The 25,756-nt window shown below is 44.5% G+C and overlaps 2 protein-coding genes across 7 annotated transcripts in view; one reads left to right on the top strand and one right to left on the bottom strand.

Moving 5' to 3' along the window:
- LOC135913004 (uncharacterized) overlaps nt 1-25,756 on the bottom strand; it is a 156,088-nt gene that overhangs the window by 108,209 nt on the left and 22,123 nt on the right. The window lies entirely within an intron of this gene.
- The window catches only part of LOC135913006 (uncharacterized), a 47,435-nt gene that overhangs the window by 4,364 nt on the left and 17,315 nt on the right, over nt 1-25,756 (top strand). For both annotated transcript variants that reach the window (XR_010567871.2, XM_065445634.2), the window contains exons 7-12: nt 3,679-3,898; nt 6,459-6,615; nt 10,191-10,297; nt 12,626-12,776; nt 19,197-19,397; nt 20,662-20,784. Coding sequence is in view for 1 of the 2 variants with exons in the window: in XM_065445634.2 (XP_065301706.1) it covers nt 3,679-3,898; nt 6,459-6,615; nt 10,191-10,297; nt 12,626-12,776; nt 19,197-19,397; nt 20,662-20,784 (959 nt within the window). In the remaining variant the exon portion in view is untranslated. The remainder of the gene's footprint in view (nt 1-3,678; nt 3,899-6,458; nt 6,616-10,190; nt 10,298-12,625; nt 12,777-19,196; nt 19,398-20,661; nt 20,785-25,756) is intronic.

The following is a 25,756-nucleotide window of genomic DNA, read 5'->3' as shown; positions in this document are numbered from 1 at the left end:
ACCTTGCGGTTATAAGTCGACCCATACAAAAAAAATGGCGATCAAAGTTTCGTTTTTGCACTTAACGCCGCAACCCAAACGTCAAGGATTCAAGGATCAGTGTAGCAGTGTGGTTGCAATTCGCCTTTGGAGTGTATTTTCTGGCGTAGCGTACATCTTCTCTGGATAAGAACCTGCGTTATTATTGTAGGAGACGTAGGGCAGAAACATGGAGGATTACGAAAATGGTTCTACTTAAATTGAGGATGACGCGACGAGCGATGGAAAGAATGATGGGTGTAACGTTAAGGGATAAGAAAAGAGCAGATTGGGTGAGGGAACAAACGCGAGTTAATGACATTTTAGTCGAAATCAAGAAAAAGAAATGGGCATGGGCAGGACATGTAATGAGGACGGAAGATAACCGATGGTCATTAAGGGTTACGGACTGGATTCCAAGGGAAAGGAAGCGTAGCAGGGTGCGGCAGAAAATTAGGTGGGCGGATGACATTAAGAAATTTGCAGGGACGACCCGGCCACAATTTGTACATGACCGGGGTAGTTGGAGAAGTATGGGAGAGGCCTTTCCCCTGCAGTGGGCTTAACCAGGCTGCTGCTGCTGCTGCTGCTGCTGATGATGATGATGATCATGATGATGATGATTGACTAACACGTCAAATCATTTTTTTTGTTCTTATTGTCCATTTAAGGCGTTCGACATTCGCACTGTTGCTATCAACAGAGTGCTCGTACCTGATGCGTAAGCGAAAGGTAGTCAAAAGCTTGGGAGACAGCACAATTCATTGACCGCCTGCGTAGGAAATGAATATATTTTGGGGAGCGAAAAAGTTGTATCTATATGGTACGGCGATAGGCCGAAGCAGTACCAGCGTTTTCCCTTCGCTGTTTCAAAGCGAAGTATTAAAATAGTGAACCGTTTCTAGTCGCAGCTTGCTTTTGCGGTACACGCTAACCAAGAAAATGAGCACAATGTTCATCTGACCATTGAAAAAGAATGATAACTGATTCTTGCTATATGCGGCCTTTACCAACAAACGCGCTGAATACGATACCCATTATCAGAGGCGCGGTAACACCAGCATAAAATATCATATCTTTATCGTGTCCATAAACGTATCATCTTCATGGAATACCAGATTACCGAGGCCGAAACACAAACAACGCACCTGATATTGGCAGCTTGTGACGATTTGTCCGACGACAACGTTTTCGTCCTGCATGGTAGTTCTTGCCCAACAAAACTGGGAACAAAGATGTTCTATGTTAATTATTCCTTCGCTACCAAGGCTTTACAATAAATGCTCAAAAAATATGGTTGGTTACGAGAATGAATCTCAGTCTTCGCTCCTCGTGAACTCTGCCGGACACAGGTGGCGCCAGGAACGTGGCCACTCATGTTGACGTATACAGGTACCAAGGGTGGCATCACAATTTTAATTTGAGAGAAGAAGTGGGTAGTGTAAGTAAAGGAGTCTCGATTTTCACCTGGGGTGCAGGGAGATACATTAGTTGACATTTCATGGCGAGGTATAGTTGGCAGGGAAACAAAGGAGGAGACGGGTGGAAATTTAAATGTTAACTTCAATCCCCTCCCATCGCCAACCCCGCATATTGGATGAAAGGATAAATTATGGGCTTTTGAATGCCGACACCACTAGCTGATTGCGTGGCACGCCAAGTAGAGGACTACGGACTAGTTTTGACCACCTGGGGTTCTTTAACGTGCGCCTAAATCTTCTTACACTGATATATTTGGTGTTTCGCCGCCATCGAAATGCGGCCGCCGTGGCGTTTACTTGATCCCGCTAGCTCCTGCTTAGCAGCGCAACGCCAAACCCACTAAGCACCAACGACCGGTGCGGTGTATCAGTGCCCGAGCCGCCAAATCGGGCATCATTTTGCGGACAACGTTCGACGTCTTTTCTTGTCGAACTCGGCCCAACTAAGTGACACGTAATCGCATTGACCTCTACGAAATACCGGTTACCCTAGACGTCAACCCTAGAAGTCGCTTGCGACACTCATGTGCGCAGAATTTAACGAGAGAAGACACATAACTATAATTGCAGTAACCAAGTATATATTACGAAACTGCTGGAGTTAAGTGCATGCTGTAGTTGGAAAACGTCACTAGATGTCGCTGTCAGCGTTGGCAACAGCATTAAAAACAGTTAATTAGGATTTTATTTATCCTACGTCCGTGCTGGGCATATAGCGCAGCAGGAGTTCCCAGGACTTATGTATGCGGACGACGTGGTTCTATTTGCGCATCCAAGAAATTTACAGAGACTGGCAAATATGTGTTGCAACGCAGTGACAATAATAGGCTTAAAGTTGAGCACAGAGATATTGAGAAATCTGTTCTTTAATGCAGACAAAAGTAACTACGTCGTGTCAATTCAGCAGCAAGTCATCTCCATATTGGAGCAATCTAAATACATCGGTATACACATAAAGCAGGAAATGATTAGGCCAAGCTCCCGCCAAAATATATTGAAAATATTGGGCAAGTGCAATGCAGCAATAATGTAGCATAGAGCAGTCTGGGGCTACGTTAAGTATTAGGTGGTCTGTGGAATCTGGAAGGGAGTAATGGTGCAAGCTCTAACGCTCAGGAATGTCGTTCTGCGCTTAACAAGGGATATCGTACCGGGTTTTAAAGTCAACCAATAATCAGTAGGCCGGTTGGCTTTGGATGGCCATGATAAAGCCCCAAGTGAGGCAGTGCGGGTTCACGTGGCTTGAGCCTCTACTGAAGTCAGAGAAGTGCACAGCAAAATAAGCTTGGAAGAGTGCAAAGCAAAAGTAGTTTTGAAGACTGAAGAACATGGATGAAAATAAATAGGCGGCTAAAATGCACAAGTATCTGTACCGGAAAAGCGTGGACAGGCAATAGGGGTGGAAGTGAAGAATTTTGGCAACCAAGCACAGTGTGATTGAAAGTGTAAACAGACAGCCAGGAGTGATCAAAAGGAATGTGAGCGATGCAGAGACAGCGATTTAGATGCAAACGGTGGATATAAAAAAAGACCACGGAGATTTACAAGAATGGGAAGAAACAAATTATAATGCTTAATTTGGGTGTGAGCACAAAGGGCAGCACCTTGATATTTGAGGCTCCAGCCGGTTGCCTAAAGACAAGAACATACCGGAACAAGTATTCACAACTAGATTAGGCATTCGCATACTGCAGCAAAAATACGGAGACAACTCTGCACATCTGAATGGAATGTGAAGGGATTCACACAGTGAGGCCTGCAAATAACGTACACTTTCCAAAAGTAATTGGATTTAACGTGGACGGAATCATCAACCACTCAGCAGTTGAGTTAAGCAACACAGATTTAGAGCATTGGCGGGGGGGAAAAGCAGCGAACAGATTGATACGAACACATCCGAGGCAGACTTAGCATTACAAGGCAAGCGAAGCTTTGCGGAGAATATAAAGACATTAACGAGGTGCAAACGAAAATGCTAGCAGGAAAAGCCTGACCTGCGTACCTGTTAACTCAAGCAGACAGGGTGACTGTTTTTTCACCGCCTCGTTTCAACGTGGATGCCAATAAATCGTCACGATCATCTCCGGCCATCCACGTCTTCACAAACTCGATAATCCGAAAGCTGCAAGGTGTTTACAGATCAGCTCCAACGCCGTGAGAAACGCTCGTGTTCACGCAGAGAAGCCGAAAATTGTCCGAGGCCCGCTTCTCTGCACCGTGAGCGTGCACTTCACGGAGACGAGTTTGTTGCCGGAGGATGGAGAGTGCAACATCATATTCTACGAATCGTTCTACGTGAAGAACAGACCATCCGATTGGCAGGACTCGGGTCTGGACCACTTCTTGAAGCTAGGACGCACCATGCATCAGACTAGCATCGGCGCCTCCTTCTCCCCAGTGTGAGTTCGATGACGCAGCGTTATGAGAGTGTTTTATCTGATCCGCAAACTTCGTCAAGTTCAGAGATTACTGGGTCACTGAAGCCACGAATGGCGTGAGCAAAGCTGGTAGCCACATTTCGAGACGATGTGTCCAACTTCTATGCCTTTCAAACATTTTCGTATTGCGCGAAACCTTTCATCCAAGGAAAATCACGAGAGCGCTGTAGTAGTTTAGCGCTCTGCACCAGCCGCTAAGTAGAATACCGCAGCTCGTCGCAGTGGTAGCTGAGCGTGCTCTCTGGTATAACTCTGCGTGAGATGCCGCTACCAGCGTTGCTGCTACAGTACACCTCTCCGGTAGCCCGGCATTATCCAACTGTATTGACAAGCTATACAATGCGCCTGCATTGCATCAAGGTGTTTGCTGCATGGTGTCCCTTGTGCACTCAAGTCTCGATGGCGTTCGAAATGCAGCACGTTTAATAACTGTACTGTATAAATACTCTCACGCATCCCATGCGTGACATATCCTATGGTGTGGTAATGTTAAGTGTTCGCGTATCGTCATGCGAGAATAATGGATCTGGGGAACGTGTATCAAAGGAGGCTCTTTTTGACTTTTTTTTTTGGTAGGATTGGTCGTGCCAGTTAGACTTATTCGCATAAATATGCAGACGTGTGCTTCTCGCAGCCAAGCAATCAGGTCTCTGTTGTATTCATAACTAGCAGCGCACATACTGAGGCTTTGTTGAACTTCACATTGTTGATATTTTTTGTTCATCTGCCTATGCAGCGTATGCTACTGCTCTCGCGGCAGAAACATCGAGGAAAGCAGTCTTTTCGACTGCGTTATCATTCTGGAATGCGAGATATATAGCTTTTTTTTTAATACCGTTTTCATTTTATTTTGGTATTACGGAAGTTGAGCCTATCACAATATATTCGGCCTTCGTAATAAATTTGTTCATTTCTAATAAAGACACTATTGGTTCTAAACTTACACTACCTGCTTTACCTGTCGTTACTTCCCGTATTCTTTACAACAACAAACAAAGGTAGAGTGAACACATAAGCGAAAAATGCCTGTTCAACAATGTACAAAGCGAAGGCGATGGGTGGTGGTGCTGACAATGTACATGCGAAAGTGATGCAGATCGTTCTTGGTGCTCACGATGTCTCCGAATTTAAAAATTGAGCCCCTTCGTCTCACCTGATCTTTCTTCCTTAGTAAGTGAAATCAGAACTTTGTGAGCTCTGTGAGTTCGCGTTAGTGAGTGTGTTTTAACTGTGAGTAAGATGCAATTAGAACACTTATAGAAACGCGCTTAAGGCGGGAGTGTCATGCTTAACTCTCACCATGGCAATCAAAATCAAGGTCGTTCTAAGTCCTAGCGCTAAGTATACATGGTGGTGTTTTCTGGAAGCATTCATATAAAGGTGTGTATTCGCTTAATGAACTGCAGGAAAGCTTTTTTTTTTTTTTGCACTCGGCCTCAAGTTTGCGCAGGCACTGCTGGAACCACATATAAATAATCATTGAAGCTGCTTCCTAGAAGATGTCCAATAGCGTAGAAAGAAAAGCTACCCATGCATTGCTCTCAACATAAAAATAATCGTTGAATAGAAATATTGTAGAAAGCGGACATACAAAAAGCAGTTCATGCATGTAGTGTAAGTACTGCACATCTTGAGTCCGGTTTAGCTGTCGTATACATTAACCATAACGAAAATGGCCGGATTACGCTTTTTAATTCGAGTAGAACAACAACGTGATGAACATGGCTCTACTAATTTTATAAATTCTACGTGCATTCGCTCATTTATTGCCTCATCGAGACTTATATCTAACTATTCCTACGTCAAACCTGTTATCAAGTAAAATATCCTGCCCCCCTTTAGAGGGGAGCAATCATTTCTCAACCTCCCTGCGATGGCCTGAAAGAGCTTTTTCTGTTTACACTCCCACAAAAAAAATATGATTTTGCATGAGATCAAGATGGCTCTTGAATATTACTTTCATCTCTTTTATTATATTCTTAAAAAATGAAGACAACACAGAAGCAGGGTTTTCAATATATCAGTGACCAAAAGTGCCATTACCCACCGGCGCACGGTCTTACACAATCGAGAAATGGTATAATTTTTATTTATGAAATGATTCGCGCTTTCTTTCGTCTGAACAATTCTTTTTCTGCGTTCATTCTTTCGTACGCGCAGCTATTTCTAAGGTATTCACAGCATCGTTGTTTGGTACGTGGCTGTAACTTTGTAAATCAAGATAGAAAGGATGCATACCGTACACGCGTCGGAGTAGTAGGCTGCGTGTTTGTTGTGATAAGGCAGTGTTTTCTTTGAGGCTTGCTTTGCGGTAATCACGCGGCCGTTGTGAATTGCGCCTTCCGTGGTGAAACAGCGAACCTCTTACCCTGGGCATTGGTCGTGGAACACCATACAGTAGAGAAATAAATAAAAGTAATAATACCGCAGTTTCGGTGACAATTCGTTATCGTAAAGCATCATTTCCCTTCTTACGGCTAAACTCACTGTGTCTGACTGAGGCGTTTCCTTTTTTTGACAGCGGAGGCCAGCTCTTCGCCGACGTAACTACACATGTCCTATTTCAAGCAATCAATCGCCTGAGCAACTTGGGAGTCAAGCACTTCGGCATGATGAACGTGTACGGGGACTTGGCGATCGACGGTGACAAACTCACACAATGCCTCACAGTTCTGAAGGTAGCGCCTTGAAATTCCATCTCTTTAAGCCACTAGCTGACAAGATGCGAAAGTCTTTGCCTAGCATTCCTTTATTGATTCCATTTTTCTTCGGGATGCAAAAAATACATACTAAATAAAATATAAAGAATGGCTGTGGCTTAGCTAAGGCTAAGCCCAGGATGCGAAGCATACTAGCCTTTATTTTAACGCGACAGCGTTAACGAGCTCGTGTCGCAGAAAAGCCGGTGTCGTCGGCGTCGGCTCAGGCGTGCGGCGCTTGCTCAGGCGCACATTTCGTTGTCGCGCCGAACGCTGCGTTGCTCGACGCTCACCGCGTCCGATGCGGGGCGCGTAGTCGCTGCGCCGTAGCAAAGCCACCTAGAAACAGTCTCTGTAGCACGCCGCAACCTTCGCTTCTCATTCCAACGAGCAGCTCTGTCTCCAGGAGGCATTTCACCTCGTGAGTGTCTAGCAGAGGCAGGCGCAGCTGCTTATATACCGCCGCGACGCCGCGAGCGACGGCGCGAGCTTGAGCCCCGTTTCTCCTCTGTCGTGACGTCACGGTGTCACGTGGTATTGAAGGCGACACCGAGCGCGCCTGAGGAGCTGGGCTGAGGCCTAGTAATATGCTTCGCATAAAACGTCTCTGCAATGACCGAGTGCTTTTGCATTAGGCCAATACGCGCCATGGTGGCCCAGCGGCTACGGTGTCGCACTGCTGAACACGAGTACGCGGGTTCAAATTTGTGGCTGCGGGGACCGCATTTGAATGTTGTCGAAGTGCAAAAGCACCAGTGTGCCATGCATTGGGCTGCACTTTAAACATCTCCGGATGGTGCATATTGCCAAACTGTATTTCACATAATTGCAATACTAACCAAACAATTTTGCCGGAATTTACAAAGGTGATTCAGGGCAGAGCCTCGAGCCTCGGGCACTCCGCTGATGCCTGGAAACAAAGCACTGCATGAGCGGAGGTCTGTCTGCGGCGCCTGGTGTTAATCGCAGCTTTAAGTATGCGCGTCACCCACGCGCCCCTTCTCGCGATCTCACGATAAGCCAGGCAGTCACGCCACACATCGCCCCGTTTGCAATGCGCTGCAGGAGACAGATTGTCTGCGCCAGGAATTTATCGCGAGAACACGTACAGAGCTGCGCACAAATTTTGCATGAGGGACTATCGTAATCATAGGCGAATTTTTTTGTCACGTGTTTTAAAAGTCCAATTATTTATTTCTTAAGGTCACTATATTGATATTCAAAACTAGAATTTGCTCGCTAAGTCCTAATTACCTAACAAGCAGAAAATTGCACACTTAAAGTACAATACGCGCAATCGAATCTGATTGCTCATACTGCGTGTAAGCCATGAGTCACAGTTTTAGGTCATGTTGAAGTGAGGCTATAGGCAGTCAAACTTACACTTAAAATGCTCACTTTAATTCAATATAAAAAAGGTGTTAACGTTGAAATATTCCTCGAATAAGTTTTTTAACGAAATTTCATTCAGAACTCACCGCGTCCATTACCTTTCTGTGAAAAACAATTTTAACGATAGCCCAATAGAACAAAACCCATTTCTCCTACAGAGCGGAAACGACATGAAAATTACTCTTTCAAGAAATTAAGAAAAAGCATTCGAAAGCCGCCCCATCTATATTGCGACAAATATTTTAACACGCAATTCATATTAAGGTTCATGGAGTGTTAAGCAATCAATCTTATCGATATGAACGAAAGGCCTGGACGCGCGAGAATGAGAAAATTGAAATTACAAATGCCGGCCCAAATTTTCGTCCTTCAAATGCAGATTTCCCCTTTATTGAGAGACTCCTCTGTCCTAGGGTTCGTAGACGTCATTTCCGAAGGTTTGGTCACTGCGTGGAGCGCAGTATTGGTCTTCTAAAAGGTGTACATTGAGCACAATATTAAGGGCAAAATTAAAAGAAATGAGTCTGAGCTTGCGCTAATAAAATTTTTCGCAAGCGCAATTGCACACGCAATCCAACATCCAAAATGTACGCTTCAACCAAAAGCAACCCCACAATAGCAAACATTTCTTATGAATAAAAAAATGTTTCTCAATTTGGCCCGAGTTTGATGGAGATGTTCGTTCGTTGCTTCTTTATTGAACGGAATGTATTAAGTATTCGCGCGAATGTTTCGTGGGAATGAAATGTGACCTAATTATAAAGTAAATGTGTTGGTACTTGAAATCGAACCTCAGTAGATATTCGTTAGCTGCGTTTTCAGATGCTGTGTTAGCTGCTGCGTTAGCTGCGTTTTCAGTCATTGGAGTCGCCATTGAACGTTGCGCGTTTCCCATAGCCCGTCCTAATTGCATGTTTAAGCACTAAGTATTCGATTAACTGCTCACCCAATTAGCGCTTGAATCTGAGATAATTGGCAAGCTTAAACATGTGCGTTTAATAGAGAGATGGAGAAGTTGACAAATACGGCAGCAATATTTGTTTTCAGTTATTTATTATATCAGCAATCTTAGCGCCCTCAAAAGTTTCCAGAAATTTTCTCTTGGGGACATGAAACGAATTTCGGTGACACAGTATAGGCGTGTTACACTGTGGCTATAAAGTAGCAGGGATACTTCCAAGTCAATGAACAGACGGTTCGTGTTTGCAGTTGTGTGTTTCACGAAAAACAGTGTCAAGTTAATATCATGGAAGAGGTCGTGAACGTTTGATAAGCCTTTATTTGTATCCCTGAGCGCTGCAAATGTATTCTTGTACCATACATTATTCGTAAGGAGAACTGTCGAAGAATTACTAGAAGAGGAAGCTTCATCGCTCTATCGAATCCAATGCCGCGTATTTCAATACACCTGATACACAGAAATGTATTTTCGAGACAAGCTGTCCTTATAATATTTGAACGAAATTTGTTTTATTTGAGAGTAAATAAAGGTCTAGTGACGGTAGTCAATTCATTGGCTCTAGAAGCGAAATTTCCACAGAAACCTGGAATGTTTACAAAAATTGTTGGCAATTGACAAGTTTTACAAAATACTAGGATAAGTACAATGTTTACAAATCGGTAATTCTGCAAAAAGTACCACTTTTATGTAAAACGCATGTGTTAGACGCTCTTAAGTGTACAAATCTGGCACGCATTGTCACAGGTTACATGAGTTTGTTAGAATGTTCAGGAAGGTATCGCTACGTCGTACTCCGATTAGTGGTATGCCAGAAAATACATCAATTTTGTCTGCTTTTGATGCATTAATTAATGCAGTACAAAGAATAGGAGGATTGTTCTTGTTACTGAGTTACAGAGTTGTAAAAATGAGAGCTTTGTTCTGGAAATGTTGCAATTCACAATTTTTATTTAGGAAGTCGATCAGATATTGTGCACCACTCGACATGAAAAACGATTTCTTATTTCCAACGTATCTACACGTCAGCCGCTGAACTAAATCTTTCTGTTAGTAACAGCAGCCCCCAAGTTCTTTCTGAGCTGTTTCGGTCTTCAGCGCCTTCTCTTCGTCGTGAATGCTTTGCTTATTTATTGCACTTTTTATAACTTTCTGATGAAGAAGTGAAATTGTCCAAAATTACCCGTTTTTTATTCTGTCGCAGAGTATTGTGATTCACATAAAAAGCATGATGCCCGATACTGACGTCCGTACGGCTCTCGGTGTACAGTTCTCGCGCCACTACATCTTCTTGAGGACAAACAAATTCAGGTAGGCGACAGTTCATTTTTCATATACTTTCACTACTTGCGTGCCACCAGCTTTGACCTAGAAAATCAATTCAGCGTAAATTCAATGAAGGTTAATTATAACTCTCTTGAGGTACATATTGAAGGACCGGGAAAAAAAGACGGGGGTGTCTTAGATAGCTTGACTACAGTTCACAGCCCCGGAATAAAGTTATGTTTAGCAATGTCAGCCAAGCGCTTGTCGGACACCGTAATTATTTCTAATAGTTATGCAGGCTTTAGAACAATGGCTGAGACCAGACTTCTGGAAAAATGTCCTTCATACCTGTAGGTGGACGACATTGAGGTGCGAATACACATGGACTCTTTGTATTTATTTTGTAATTGCAATAAGCTTTCACTTGTTTGTTCATCGCTCGTCCTTTGGGCTTCTCTTTTTTGTGTCGTTTTCCTATTCTTGCTGCCGTTGTAATGAGCATCAATGAGCTAAACCAGTTTGTTATACCACAACGCTAGAAGATGAAGACGTACATATAACATACAGTCAAACTATTTTGATCACTAGGTTTCTCCATGCATGTATAAGAAAAGTCAAAACAAACTTTTTTTTTTTATCTTGTGCCCTCTCATTCTGATAAGCTCTCCAGAAGATTGAAACTGATGGAATGCACATTACAACGTTGACATGCATAAGAGCCTACGTAATAACCGTCGTTATTTTTAATTTTGCATAGACAGAAGACACACTCCCGAAGCAGTTATTTGGCAGGCGTTCTGCACCAGCAAATAAATTTCGTCCCTCTGTAGAAGCACTGCTGTTTGCTTAAAGCTGAGAAGCACGCGTTCCGGGCAACAGGCTTGGGGCTCCAGCTTGGGAATCTTGCGCCAACTAGACCTCTCAAAAGTATAATTACGACGACTTTCTTCTAACAATCTGCTGGTGCAAGTTCGTCGGTAGCAACAATCAATGGCGAAGAGTGGATTCCCTTTTCTTCTTTGGGCTCAACAATTACGAAACAGAAAACGTTTATAGCGTATTCTGCCTGAAGAACGCGTCACAAGACAGAAGTACCAACACTGCTGCTATCTGTAATGTACCTTCTGTTCTTGCATTGGATAGGCAAGTTGCAATGTGCCTACGGACGGACTAAATGCGTTTCCGATTGCGAGCAAATGTACGGCAGAGCGGATTTTCCGGTTTCTTACATATCTTTTGACACGAAACAATAGAGTCCAAAGCCTGACAGATTATGTTTTCACCTCATCCCGATGTGGGCCGTGTGGTTTTAGTTTTGTTTTACAGAGGCCGTCGTTCCAACACTTTTTTTTTTGTATTTGTAATAAATGAACGACTTACTTGGTCTGTGTTGTGGGACAATCCTTACCCGCAAAAAAGAAGGAACCCAACAACTGTTACGTCATCCATTCATATTTGTCGGCAAGCACTGTCATTTAACCACCCTTAAATGTACTAATCAGTTTTAGTAAATATTCCAATAATTGCTAAAGATAATGCTTTTAACTTTTAGCTCCCTTATAACTTTCTTTTTCTCTTCACATCAACACATCGAAGACAGCAAGAAACTTAACTTAAATGCAGTTTTTCGTGCGTTAACTTCACTGCTTGAAATTCATGCTAAAACTTCGGTGCTTATGTATAACAAATGCGGAAATGTTTACAATTTATTATGCTACTCTTGCACACAATCTTTTTCTGTTTGTCTAATCACCCTGAATTTTCTTCGTAAAAGTGAGGGTTATAAAATAAAAACTGGATGAAGAGTGTTACATTTCTAATAAAATATACATTGAAGGCTACATATAATTACGCCAACACTCGTGTATATGGTTCCCAAATGGTATTGCAGTAAACAAATCTTACGCCTGTTTTGTTTTCAACAATGAGTGGATCATCAGCAGAAGGCGCTTAGCTCAATATTTTCATTTAAATTTGTGCGTGGACAGGCGAGACAACCTAGACGAGAATTGCATGGATAAACAATAATCTATGTGGAGTGAGGCCGCAGTAGTCTATGATTCAATACGCTTAATCTAAGTGAATGTCTCTAGAGTCTATGAGTCTTGAGATAAATATTTCGCTAGCGTTCTTTAGAAAATATGTGCGTGCAACGATTGTGAGCGCATATGGCTACACTGTAATAAAAAGTTGTCATCACCAGCGAAAAAAAATGTCATGTGCCGATTATCCATGCGGTTAGCTTCCCCAACAATGCACCGGTTGCTGACACAGGCACCTGCTAATATTAGCGCTGGGAAATAGTGCTTCGGTCAGTACTGATGCACAACAGCGTATAATTGTCGTGGTGATGTGGAATGCTCTATGTTTCAGTAAAGTCTTTCGGCCTACGTACTACATAGCCATCACCCACATGTCAATCCCGCGTAGTGCCGACTCCAACTGCTGGGTCTTTCCAATGTCTATGATGAACACTACCGAGGCTCTTCAGGTCCAGGAACTCGAAAACGGCACTACCTCGATTGTAAGTTTTCGTGGTATTGTTGTGTTTACATTTTTCAACACATGAAGTGGCGGAAGATTTGACAAGCGTTTACTAGAACTCTTTGTTTATTGTATCGAAACAATATTGAAAAATACTTGCGAATATCAAGCTTGCGAGCCTAGAAATCGGTACTCTTCTACACATTGAAGCTTTGCTTAAAACGGAAGCTGCTTCTACATTATATAAAATACTCTCCCGTATTTACCTTGATTTCGTTGAATACAAGTGCGAGGTCTAGCTTTCTTGGCGCTGCAAACAATCTGTACGAAGGTTGCCTGCTTAATGTGTGGCTGCCTCAGATAGAAATTGATATTGACAATTCAAAAATTATTTTCACCTCATTTCTTGCATCTTCAGAAATGCGAAAAGAGCGCACCTTCAGAACAGATTAAGAATGTTTGATTCTTCCCTGTGTTTTGTTAAGTTCCAGGGTGTAGACTGTACGCCGGAATTCTGCACAGGTACTTGAGATGTGATAACAATTTCATGTCGTGAAAATTCAAAACAACATATCGAGCCACACGAAGGATACGTCTAATGTAAAGCACCATGAAAAAAACACATGCATGGAACATTTGCAACATGCCATGCTGACACCGAGTGCAACACCAAAGTCGCTTACCTTCCAGACTGTTTTAGTAAGAAACGTGTTACACATATTCGAAATTACAGTGCAACTAGGCGCAATCAGAATCGTTTCAATGTGTAGAGAGAGAGAGAGAACAACTCTATTGAAAATGCCTGCAGAATCGGCTAGGCTCTCTCCACGCAGGGAGGACAAACCTTTACCGCGACGCGGCCACTACCTCAGTCTCGTGCGTTGTGCTCCTCGAGGTCTTGGTCCTTCGCTACTTCCGCGCGGCCGAGTTGGCCGTCTCGTTGTGGTTCACGTTCACTTTCCTGCGTTCCGAGGCGTCACTGCCCATGTGGGCCGGAAACAACTTGATCACCACAGCACTTTTGCATCCGATGTCTTCGGCTGTGCGCAGTAAGCGCGCGGCCTCACTACATGCCTTACCCTTGGCGTAGTTCTTCACTGCCGTTCTAGAGCCACACAACACTGTAGTGCATCCGGGGTCGGAGACGGCCAAGGCGATGGCCACCTCCTCCGCCCTGTGCGCTTCTCAAGTCCGGACGCTCGCCGCGGTCTTCGTTGCACCCATCGATGCCCCGACAACCACCACCGCGTATGCGTCGCTGCTCCCTCGGTACTCCGCCGCGTCCACGTAGACGGCGCCTTCTTCTCTGGCGTGGAGGTCCACGAGAGCCCTGGCCCTCGCCAACCTCCGCTCCTTGTTGTGCTCGGGGTTCACGTCCCTCGGCATCGGGCAGACCCTGAGCTTTCTGTTGATGCTATCCGGTATAGGTACGTCTTTCTGCTGCTTGCCTTCCCTCGGCTCGAGGCCACGGTCCCGCAGTATCTGTCTTCCGGTTCTCGTTTCAGAGAGACGCTCGAGTTCCGGCGTTCTCTGTGCTTCGGCTATTTCGTCCAGCGTGTTGTGGACTCCCAGCGCCATGAATTTTTCGGTGCTCGTGCTCCCGAGGTGACCGAGTGCCGCCTTATACGCCTTGCGTATGGTGACGTCTATCTTGTTACGTTCGCTCGGCCTCCAGTTGTGGAAGGAGGCCACGTACGTAATGTGGCTAACTGCGAAGGATTGAACGAGCCTAGTCCACCTCTCCTCCTTCATCCTCGCTCTTCTGTTTGACACCCTCTTGATGAGTCTCATTGCCGCAGCCGCTTTGAACGCGAGCTTGTTGACCGTTTCACCGTTGACTCGGTTTCGCTGGATGAGCAGCCCGAGCCCTCGAATCTTTTCGACCTCCGGTATTACTTGTCCTCCCGCCGTCTTGACCGTGATCTTGGGACGCTCTTACTTCACTTCCATATTCTTTCTTTTCCTGCCCCCTCCTTTCGGTGGGATCACCAGCAGTTCTGACTTGGCCGGAGGTCAAACGAGACCAGACCCGTCGAGCTGCTCCTCGATGGCTTTGACCGCTTCTTGCAGCGTTGTCTCGATGTGTCTGTCGTTTCCTACTGGTACCCATAGCTTAACCTCGTCGGCGTAGATGGTGTGCCGCACTCTCGCTACTCTTTCTAGCCTGTTGGCCACCCCGATAATCACGAGGTTGAAGAGTAGTGGGGAGATCACCGAGCCCTGCGGAGTTCCGACGCTGCCCAGCTTCTTCTCTTCGAGCTGCAGGTCTCCCGCGCAGATTTCGGTGGTCCGTTCCATCAGGAAGTCTGATGTACTGGTACGTCCTCCGGCCCATGTTTAGCCTGGATACTTGGACCAGGATAGCCGAGTGCCTCACTTTACCGAAAGCGCTCTGCAAGTCCAGCCAGAGTATGGCTCTGTTGTCCTTGGTGCCCATCGCATCGTCGATGATCTCGTTCTTCAGTATGATCATGGCGTCTTGCGTCCCGAGCTTGTTCCGAAACCCGATGATAGAATTTGGGTAAAGCTCCGATTCTTCCACGTAACGCTGCCACCTGTTCATGAGAACGTGCTCGAGGACCTTTACCACGCACGAAGTGAGCGAGATTGGCCTGAGGTTCTCTGAGTTGGGCGGCCTGCCAGGCTTGGGGATGAGGATCGTCTTTTCTGCTTTCCATTGCTTAGGCAGTCTTCCTTCTTGCCAGCACTTCTTGTGCTGGCATGAAGTGCTGGCAAGTAGAAGTGCAAGAAGTAGAATTTCGTGAGCGTTTGGATGGCCGCTTCGTTGAGGTTCCTGAGTGCTCTTTTGGTCACTCGATCGGGACCCGCGGCGGACCTGCCATTGAGATCCTGCAGGGCAACTCTGACTCCCACGTCTGGATGTCTCGGTCTAGCGTCTCGTTCTCGTTGCCTGGTGTTTTGAACGCCAGGATGTTTAATAGTATCACCTCTCCTCTCACTTCTTGCAAGCTAATTATAGGTATATATGCGTTTGCAGTTCTTTGCCAGGAGTTTGATGAGCTATGCGCGCTTCTGATCGTCTAGAGTGTTGTTGTTCTTGATTTTCTTGATGTTAAACGACGTCTTTGTTTCACTTGTTTAATTGTTGTTGGCTGTGTTCTCCTGTTTTCGCTACATGTTGTTTTTCTTACACCCCTCACGGAATACTTCAGTTTCAGCCTTTGAGGCATGTGTATAAATAAATAAATAAATAAATATCACCAGCCTATTTTATGTCAACTGCAGGACGAGGACCTCTCCGTACGATTTACAATCACCCCTGTCCTGCGCGAACGGATTCCAACTTGCACCCTGAAATTTGCTCATTTATTTCAAATAAAAACAGGAATAGCGCAACACAGGACGAGCGAGTAAAGAGTTCTTTACTTGCTTGTCCAGTGTTGTGCCAGTCCTGATTTTATTCTCGAGATGAGCCAACCAGCTCGATTGAACACACTTCCTAATTTCGTCGCACCACCAAGTATTCAGCAGTCCTCTACTGCGCTTCCCTTCTCTTGGTACATATTCTGTCACCCTAATGGTCCAATGGTTATCTAATCTTCGCAGTACGTGACCTGCCCAACGCCATTTCTTTTCTTACTATTAGAATATCGTTTATGCCCGCGTGCTCTCCGATCCAAACCACTGTCTTTATGGCTCCTAAAGTTATACCTAACATTCTCCGCTCCATCGCATTTTGCGCGATCCTTAACTTGTTCTCAAGCGTCTTTAACAGTCTCCAAGTCTCTGCCCCATGTGTCAGCACCAGTAAAATGCATTGAATGTATGCTTTCCTTATCAATGAAAACGGTATCCTCCCAGTCAGGAGTTCACGATGTTTGCTGTATGCGAATCAACGCATTCTTATTCTTCTGTGACTTTCCTTCGCATGGTCAGGGTTCCCTGTGGCTAGTTGACCTAGGTAAACGTACTCTTTCACAGACTCTAGAAGCTCACTTGCGATACTGATCTCTTGTTCTTTGGACCGGTTATTACTGTTATTACTTAACATTATCTTTGTCTTCTGCATATTAACCTTCAGCCCCACTCTCACACTCTCCCTGTTAAGGTCCTCAATCATTTGTTCTAACTCGTCCGCAGTGTTGCTGAATAGAACAATGTCATCTGCGAAGCGAAGGTTGCTGAGGTATTCGCCGTCGATCCTCAGTACTAAACCTTCCCAGTTGTATAATTTTTATACTTCTTCCAAGCACGCAGTGAATAGCACTGGAGAGACTGTCGCCTTGTCTGACCGATTTCTTTATAGGTATCTTCCTACTTTTCTTCTGCAGAATTAAGGTCGCTGTTGAATCTCTGTAGATACATACCAGGGTATTTACGAAAGCGGTCTGTACTCCCTCATTACGCAATGCCTCTATGACTGCTGGTATCTCTACTGAATCAAATGCTTTTTTCGTAATCTTAGAAAACCATATAGAAAGGATCATTGTACTCTGCGGATTTCTCATTAACGTGATAAATTACATGGATGTGATCCATTGTAGAGTATCCCTTCCAAAGCCAGCCTGTTTCCTTGGTTGATTAAAGTCCACTGTTGGCCTTATTCTATTGGATATAATTGATGAATAATTTAAAATTATTGGAGTAAGCTGATGGGCCTACAATTTTTCAATTCTTTAACATCCCCTTTTTTTGGTGGATTAGTATAATGTTTTCATTCCTCCAGTTTTCAGGGATGCAGTCGATATACACTTCGTATAAAGAGCTGCCAGTTTTGCAAGCATTTTCTCTCCTGCATCTTTGATTACATCCACTCCTATTCAATCTTCTTCTGCCGCTTTTACGCGTTTCATGCTCTGCAAGGCCTTTCTGACCTCATCTTTAGTTATGGGAACAGTTTCTGTATCCTGTTCATTATCGTTCCGAATAGAGTTCTCCTAAGTCCTCTGGGTATTGTACGGGTAAGTATAGAAACCTTACGCTGCATTTATTATGCCATTGAGATTGCTGATGATATTACTCTGCTCATATTTCCGTGCATACATCTTGCCTTGTCCAATGCTAAGTGTCCTTCTCACTGATTTCAGGCTGCGTACATTTTTTACGGCTTCTTCAACCTTTCTCACGTTATAATTTCGAATATCTCTTGTTTTCGCTTTGATGACCAGTTTTGACAGTTCCGCGAATTCCATTTTATCTCTTGAGTTGTACGCTTTCATTCATTGTCTTTTCTTTATTAGGTGCTTTCTTACTTGAGAGAGCTTGCCTACTCGTTGCTTTAGTACCTTGCTTCCCACTTCCACTGCTGCCTCTGAAGCCAGCCTCTTTATGGTTTCATTAATTCCCTCTATGTTATCAACGTCATTTCTTTGTTCTAAGGCTGCATATTTGTTTGCAAGTACCAGCCTTAATTTGTCTGCTTTTACCCTTACTGCCTCTAAGTTGACCTGCTTTTTCTTCACCAATTTTCCTCTTCCTCTGTTCAAACTGAGGTGAATATTAGCCCTCACTAACCTATCATCAATACACTTTACCCTGCCTATAACTTCTACATCCTGCCCTAGGCTGTGATTGGCAGAAAGTAAGAAATCAATTGCATTTCTTGTTTCATCATTAGGGCTATTCCAGGTGCACTTTCTGTTGCTATGTTTTCTGAAAAAGGTGTTCCTCATTCTCAACTCATTCCTTTCTGCGAATTCTACCAGCATCTTTTCTCAAGCGTCTCTAGAAACGACGCTGTAGTTGCCCATTGATGGTACTAACAATTGCCGTAACAACTGCCGTAGTTGCCAAGGCTTGTACTAGCTTTATTCTATACCTCTTGTTATGTTTGATTACGACTACTGCTAACCTCTAGTTAATGCTTTAGAATTCGTCAATGTTGCCCCCTATGTCATTATGGATTAGGAATCCTACCCCGTATTGCTCCTTATCAGGGAGACCTCAGTAATAGAGGACATAGCTGTTATTCAGCAATGTGTAAGCCTCACCAGTTCTTCTAATCCCACGAAGGCGGATAATATCCCCAACAGCGTCTGATAGTTCCTCTAAGAGTCCTGCTAATCTAGCCTCATACGACAAAGTTTGGCTGTTAAAGGTTGACAGGGTCAGTTTCTATAGGCGGCCTGTGTGTTTTCAGGATGTTTATCAGTGCTTTTATTCTGATGCACTCTCTCTGCGCCAACGCTTGCTCAGGGTGCCTTTGAAAGGGGCTGAATATAAAGGGTGAAATCAGCGAGTATTTATCATTTTGGGGTATTTTGACAGCTTAAGATTGCGGACCTAGTCCCATAAACTCATTAATACACGGCAATGTTGCTTTTTCCTGCTTCAGTTTGTCGCGTCCCACTACTAGACGATTTCCTAGTGAAAACTTATGACACATTGCCTGCAAGTACTGCGGAGTGGCTTTTTTGAGGATTACACCACACGTGCACCATTTTTTCCCCTCCACCCATGGACTCAACTGCGTTTGGTTTCTTTGCTCTGATTTCCTCAGGTGGAAGCTCTCGACAACCTGAGATGGCTGAAGCGGCGGAATCAAGGAAATATGTTATTATATATATCTTTCTCGATGCGGGCGCAGCAGTACAAACGGGAACATATTTTAGACAATGACGTAGAAGCATCCATCAGCCTATTTAATCCATGCACTGACTCGCCTGGCGATCAGAATCACGGAGACGTCCATCCAAAACAAGTAAGTCTTTTGTTACGATAGCAGCTACACCGACGATCGATTCGCGTTCGTGGCGTCAGCGCAACCGCCGTGATGGCCGCACATCGTCCCACGATAAACGGTGCATGCCAGGCCGGCGCCCGGGTTTTAGGGGAGCTTCCAAAAACGCGGAATGCGTTTGGCTGCACGAGCGACGAAGCGAAATGGACCCATATTGAATGCTTCGATATTGGTTCGGTGGTGAACTCGGGGACGCGTTCCGCCTTCCAGTGCTGCTTTGATGGCTGTGCGTGCTAACACTACGAGCACACAAGTGTTGCTGCTCAGCTGCTCTGTGTACGCACTGACCCGAGTGCAATCGAGAGCAAACTTCAAGACAACGGCAACTAGTATTTTTCTGGGCGCTGACTAAAGCGGATGGTGTCCCCTCGGTCTCATCTCTTCCGCTATCGAGCGGAGATGCCATGAACGCAACTGCATTTGTGCCTCGTCTTGCCGACATAGTGGGATGCCCGGCAGCCGCCAGGGTGCTGTTCCTTCAACACAGCAGCAGTTGCCTTGCGGGGTTCGTCGCGTCAGCGTGCCGCAGCCGCATGTAGCACGGTTTGACCAACGTCCGAGAAGTCCAAGCACAGTGCTAGGCCTTGCAGTCACTCTCTATGCTTCACCGCTCGGAGCAAGCACAATATTTTTTTTTGCACATACCCGATGAAGACACAGCTGATCGAGATAGCAGTTGGAAGTAGTCTTCGAAAAATGTAGTGTTCTAAATGATAAAAACCTCTTAGCTGCTTGGAATCACCGCCATTAACTAAAAGTAGCTGTTTTTTCGACAGTTTCACTTATGCTTCACTGCGATGGTGGCGTTTCGTGCAACGAACCTCCACGCAGCTGCGAAGGTCACGCAAGAACTTGAGCTCGAAATTTTGTTACGTTGTCGCAGCGCTGACTCTATGAGGTAGCACACGATGCTTTGTTAGTGAGCTGGCTAGTGATTGGTTGAGGTTGATTGGTTGAATGTATGCAAATTTTCTACTTTTATTTTTGACACTTTTCGGCGTTTCATGTATAGACGATTGTTAAAAACGTTTACATAACTCTGCACGAATCAAAGAGCATTTGTTAGTCTGTACGTGGTGCTTCGTTTATTTCAGGTTATGTCTATTTTTCCTAATTTTTGCAAGTTAATGACTTGGCAGTGAAATGTCCGTAACAACAACGCACTGATAAAACATCATCATTTGTTATTGTGAAGGTAATAATGCATAACATTCTTTTTCGCCAGGTTTGCTCGGAGGACTACGGAAAATACTACCGCCATGATTCCGAAGTGGATGCAGATTACGCGTTTGACCCAATTGACAATCGCACTTTGACGTTTGACTCGGAAAAGGGCCTCAAGGAGAAGGTAATCAGAGCCGACGTTAACAAAGCTGCGCCATTAACTGTTAACGCGCGAGCATATATGGTAGAATGGTTAATTTCTATTTCATTGCGCCTTACGCATGTAGCCTTTCCCATTATTAAGGTGAAAGTCTTAGATGGCTCACAGGACGAAAAATCCCATGTCCGGCGTACCGCCTTCCGGCGTTATGGCGGTAAAATTCATGGGGAGACGAACTCTACACCTTTGGTGCGAGCTGAACCTTCGACCTCTCGTTGGAGTTGAACCTGCGATCTTTTATGTCAACTAGGGCGATGTTAATTAATACGCAGGTAATTAAGGCACAACATTTTAATGTATGCGACCTCACAATCTTTGGCCGGAGAGAGCAATTAATTGAAAGTAACAGCAAATTCTAATGAAAATGTCAGGTCGTGTAAGGAATGTCTCGTGACCGGGCAGGCGTTCGCCTTCATCCTGATTTGCTTGTGCTAAAGTGACTGTCATTTTTTTTTAGGGGGGGGGGGAGGGCATGAGAGACGTGCCCGCATGTCGTTAACCTTCCATCAAGATCAAAAATGTTTCGCTAGATGACTAAATTAGATACTAATTTTGTAGCTATTGCAATGCTAGTCCGCAGGAAGCTCGTTACAGAGTGGAATTCATCGTGGAGAACGAAAAAACGTCAGTAACTTGAGAGGAAGCTTTCGCTAGGGCCGAACTACGACGCGGCCAATACCAATGTATGCAAAACTCAAAATCGTTTTTCTGAGATAACCATTGAACCAAGTTTAACAAAATTTGTTGCATTTGAGAGAGAAAGTTCAATTCTAGTAACTGCTGGAAGCGGACCTTCGATTTAAGGCTTGTATTTTGTTAACCATATTTTCAAAAAAATCGAACAATGGAAAAAAAGAAAATAGAAGCACGAAGTCTACAAATTATTAGCTCTGCATCAAGAACCCATAACGTAGCTCTGTAGACGGCATCCATTAGATTATAAAAAGCGGACAAATTCAATATGTCAATTGATATCTTACGTGAATTTGTTACAATGTGTACAAGGGTTCTGCGAAAGTTGTATTTCCATATTAGTGAACTTTTTTAGATTGGTGTTTAACATGTGAATTTCGCCCACTTTAGATGTACCATTAGAAGCAATTAACAGAATTGTGGTATCATTTTGTGTTGCCGAGTTACAGAGTTGTAAACTTGATAGTTTCGTTTTCAGGAAATCTTTGATATTTTTCATTTTTAATAAAGAATTAAAAGCCCAAATAATAAATTCGAAACCATCAGTTACAAGATTTTAAGTTTTTCTTTTAAATGTAATAATCCTAGCCAAATTTGGTGTAGTGGTTGCCAAGAAAAGGGAATTTTCTTTTTACGTGTATTTATATATGAGCACCCGAGCTAAAACTTCCTCTTAAGAATTTCACAAAATCTAGCGGTGCGGCTTGTTTTCAGTAAATATTCAACATAACCTAGTGTCTACCGTCTTCACTGGGACATACTTGAGAAGCGGAAAGCATTGTCGAAATTAGTTCGTGCTAGTATGTACAAGAAATTGTAGTCAACAGTTAATCTATATACCCGTAGAACCTGCCCATTGTTTTCTTACCAGAAGACCACGGAAATGCGGTTAAACATTCTACCAGCTGTCGAAGAGATGTGTCCATAAAGTCCTTATTTCTTCGCCCAATTTCAAAATAGAACGTTTAACAGAAAACGTTGGTGTCATATAAGCTAATGATGTGTTTTCCTCTTTCTCATGATGATTACTTTATTTGGCTTGCTTAACCCCAAGTTCTGTAGTTTCATAAATTTCAATTCATGCGTATTTAGTTACATACGTTTTTAGTTTTTGGTGAAATATGTTCCCTCTCCATCCATACCTGCACTGAGGTTCCTGAGATAATTAAATGACCTGTCCTCCATGGAAATTACCTTCGTTCCAAGCAACATGACATCACAAATGCGCTGTGGCGAGGTCTTTATCTTGAATTGGTAACATGCAGACAGGATTGCGGTTATTGATACGCCGCTTTGGTCAACTAATAGAAAGCAAGAGCAACCATTCGCAGGTACCAGATTTGTACGTAAGTAACGTGACCTCGAACATAATACTAAAGAGGGGTTTGGATTTCTCAGACAATGAAATGGAAATCAATACCACTATACCGGGACCTGATGCCGCAAGCAAAGAGAAACCGACAGGTAAAATCGGCAGCCCGCGGGGATTTATATCGTTACCGCGAAATGCCATCGCAGAATACCGCGATAGTACGAGTGCTGACACCTTTGTCACTCTCATCGAGAACTGCGTCACCTTCCTTGACACTGATCAAGCTCGTTTAACAACGAGCACTTCAGAAATGCCCGCCATGCAATCGAAGGCAGCAAAACGTTTCACCGATCGTCGCACGACTTCAAAGAGTGCTTGCTTGACGCGGCTGCACAACAGCACCCGGCGTCATGCACCAAGCATGCGATTAGGACACAGAAACCACGTTGATGCTGCAACCAACCTCGTCTAAAATCACGAGAAGGAATGCGGTGCTCACAAATCTTTGCGCGAGTCCAAGTGGCAGCGGGTTCCCAGAGCATGGAGAGCAGGCGAAAATAAACTAGAAATGAAAACCTTTGCGCATCCGTGTGACATGTAACACGATGCCCATGTTAAAGAAGGCCAAAGCTTCTTGTATTTGCGCGAATACGTTAACGTTTTGAAACTTATGGGATATGTGTTCACATGCAGTACAGGCACAAGGTCATCGTCTGTTCAAGTCATAAAATTCTGACTTAGGGATCAGAAGCCTTTCTTTGTTTTCTCTCATGGTTATCTCGACAGAAAAGTTGCAGAGAACTCTAATATGTGCCTATGGAAATCTACGCTTTAACTCTTCTGTTCTCTACCTGGAAGTGTTGTTTATATGGAGGAAGCGCAAAGAAGCGAACACTCATTGTACTCTATCGTCCACAATTTTATAGCAAAGCCAGTCAAAGGCACGCACGAAAATACGTCTGCAGTACGCTTTGTACACCCCTTCTTTAGCCGCGGTGTGGTCAGTACCATCGTCAGGCCACCATGTTGTCCTTACCTTGACCCTCGGATATATTGGGAGGCAAAACAAAGAACCGATCATCATCGCCGATGATATTATAATTTGCGTCATCGCGCTGCAGCATTCTTGGATGCACAACCCTACTATGGGCTGTAGCACCACTCGAAACCTTTGCAATTAGTGTGATATGCAGAACCTGACACTGAGGTGATTGATGCGGGTATCTCAGAGCCGAAAGAATTCATTGCGGTCTCCGACGGAAGACAAATTTCGCTAAATTTTGCTAAATTTCGCTCATCGCAAAATTTAGCAGACGCAACTGTGGCCGACACCTACGTAATGCAAAGCTCTGCGGGAATCGTTGCAGCACGAGATGCCTTCACTATAGTCCAGCCTGCAGGGCTCCAGCGTCAAGAGGCTCGCTTTGCCTATTTCTTGTTGCCTACTGTTTTAAGACCTCCAACGAACAAACAAACGAGCGAACATGCAAACGTACGAAATGAGCAATTGAATCAACAAATGAAGGCAAATACGAAAGAACGAACAAGTGAGGGAATGAGCGAGCCAAAGTGGGAACCAGGGAGAGCAAGCAGCGATCAAACCAACGAAAATGGAGAGATTGTCAAATACGCAATAAAAGCTTGCATGCCTCGGACACGAATGCTTTGCACTCTAAGGTGTACTTCTTGAATACCGAAAACGACACATGTGAGAAGCTGATGCTACCGTACAAAAGGCTTTTGGGACATAAGTAACTACGAAAGCCTGCTTTTTTTTAAAGCGAAGCTGTTTAAACGCGGGAGTGTTTTGGTACACTCCCCTACCCCATAGGGATCGCGCCTTGCAGTCTCGATACGATGACCACGTCAAAAAAGAATTGGGAATTCAAGCACCTTCGAAGATTATAAGCCGGGACTGCAGCGTGGTAAGCGGGCAGGAATGGATGCATGCGCCACAGTGGACTCTTTTTTTTTTGGTTAGCTGCTATGGTGTTGCGCTGCCACGCACGAGGTCGCGGGATCAAATGCCGGCAGCGGCGGCCGCCTTTCTTTAGAGGCGCAAAGCAAAAACATCCGTGTCCCATCCAGTGGGGGAACGTTAGGTCGCCCCTGGTGGTCGAAATTCATCCCGGATCCGCCACTAAGCTGTGCCGCATAATCAAGTCGTTGTTTTGGGTCGTAAGACAGCAGAATTCACTTCATTTAATTCACTACTATTCGGTAATGCATGCAATGAAACGAGGCAAGGCTCCCCACAAATCGGCGATGGTAGAAACTCTAGAAAACTGCGGAAGGGCATTGAGCTTTTTGAAGCGAACAACTCTGTTCACGACCAGACTGAACTTTCAGCTAGCGCTCTTGAGCAGACGTGGTCAGTCTGGTCCGGTCGGGCTTAGCCAGAAGAAAATAGCTTCCGGTGCTAGGATTCCATAAACTCCACTGTCAAAGCGGGAAAGCAGACCTGAGTAGATCGCTCGTCGACATCGCCGCCTATATGCTTCATGCGATTTAACAAGCATAGCAGCATGAGAGCATCAAAATGTCGGTCACTCCAACAGGCGAAAAAAAAAACGGCTCATACCCGTGACAGTGGAGTGAAAGAACACCGCCACCATGGATTTTCGCAATACCGATGCGCATGCGTGGCTCAGGCGTGAATGATTAAATTATACACGCCGTGCATCTGGCTCAAAGAAGGACGAAGCGGAGAGGATGCACCGCGAATCTCCGCTCAATCGCCGGCGAAGTATTTTGAAGTATGCGCGCTGTGCGAATGCTTTCACGCATGTTACCTCGGCGTTCTAGAATGTTCCACCACTCAACACTTAGCCTCGACTCGGGAAACTAGATAGGTGGCCAGCCCCTCGACTGAAGTGGTCGCCGCCATTCATGATGGTCCGCAACAGTTCTTGACAACTGTATTTTCTTTGT

Source organism: Dermacentor albipictus, chromosome 8, assembly GCF_038994185.2.
Source record: "Dermacentor albipictus isolate Rhodes 1998 colony chromosome 8, USDA_Dalb.pri_finalv2, whole genome shotgun sequence".
NCBI classification, from domain to species: Eukaryota; Metazoa; Arthropoda; class Arachnida; order Ixodida; family Ixodidae; genus Dermacentor; species Dermacentor albipictus.
This window is presented reverse-complemented; position numbering and strand designations above follow the sequence as displayed.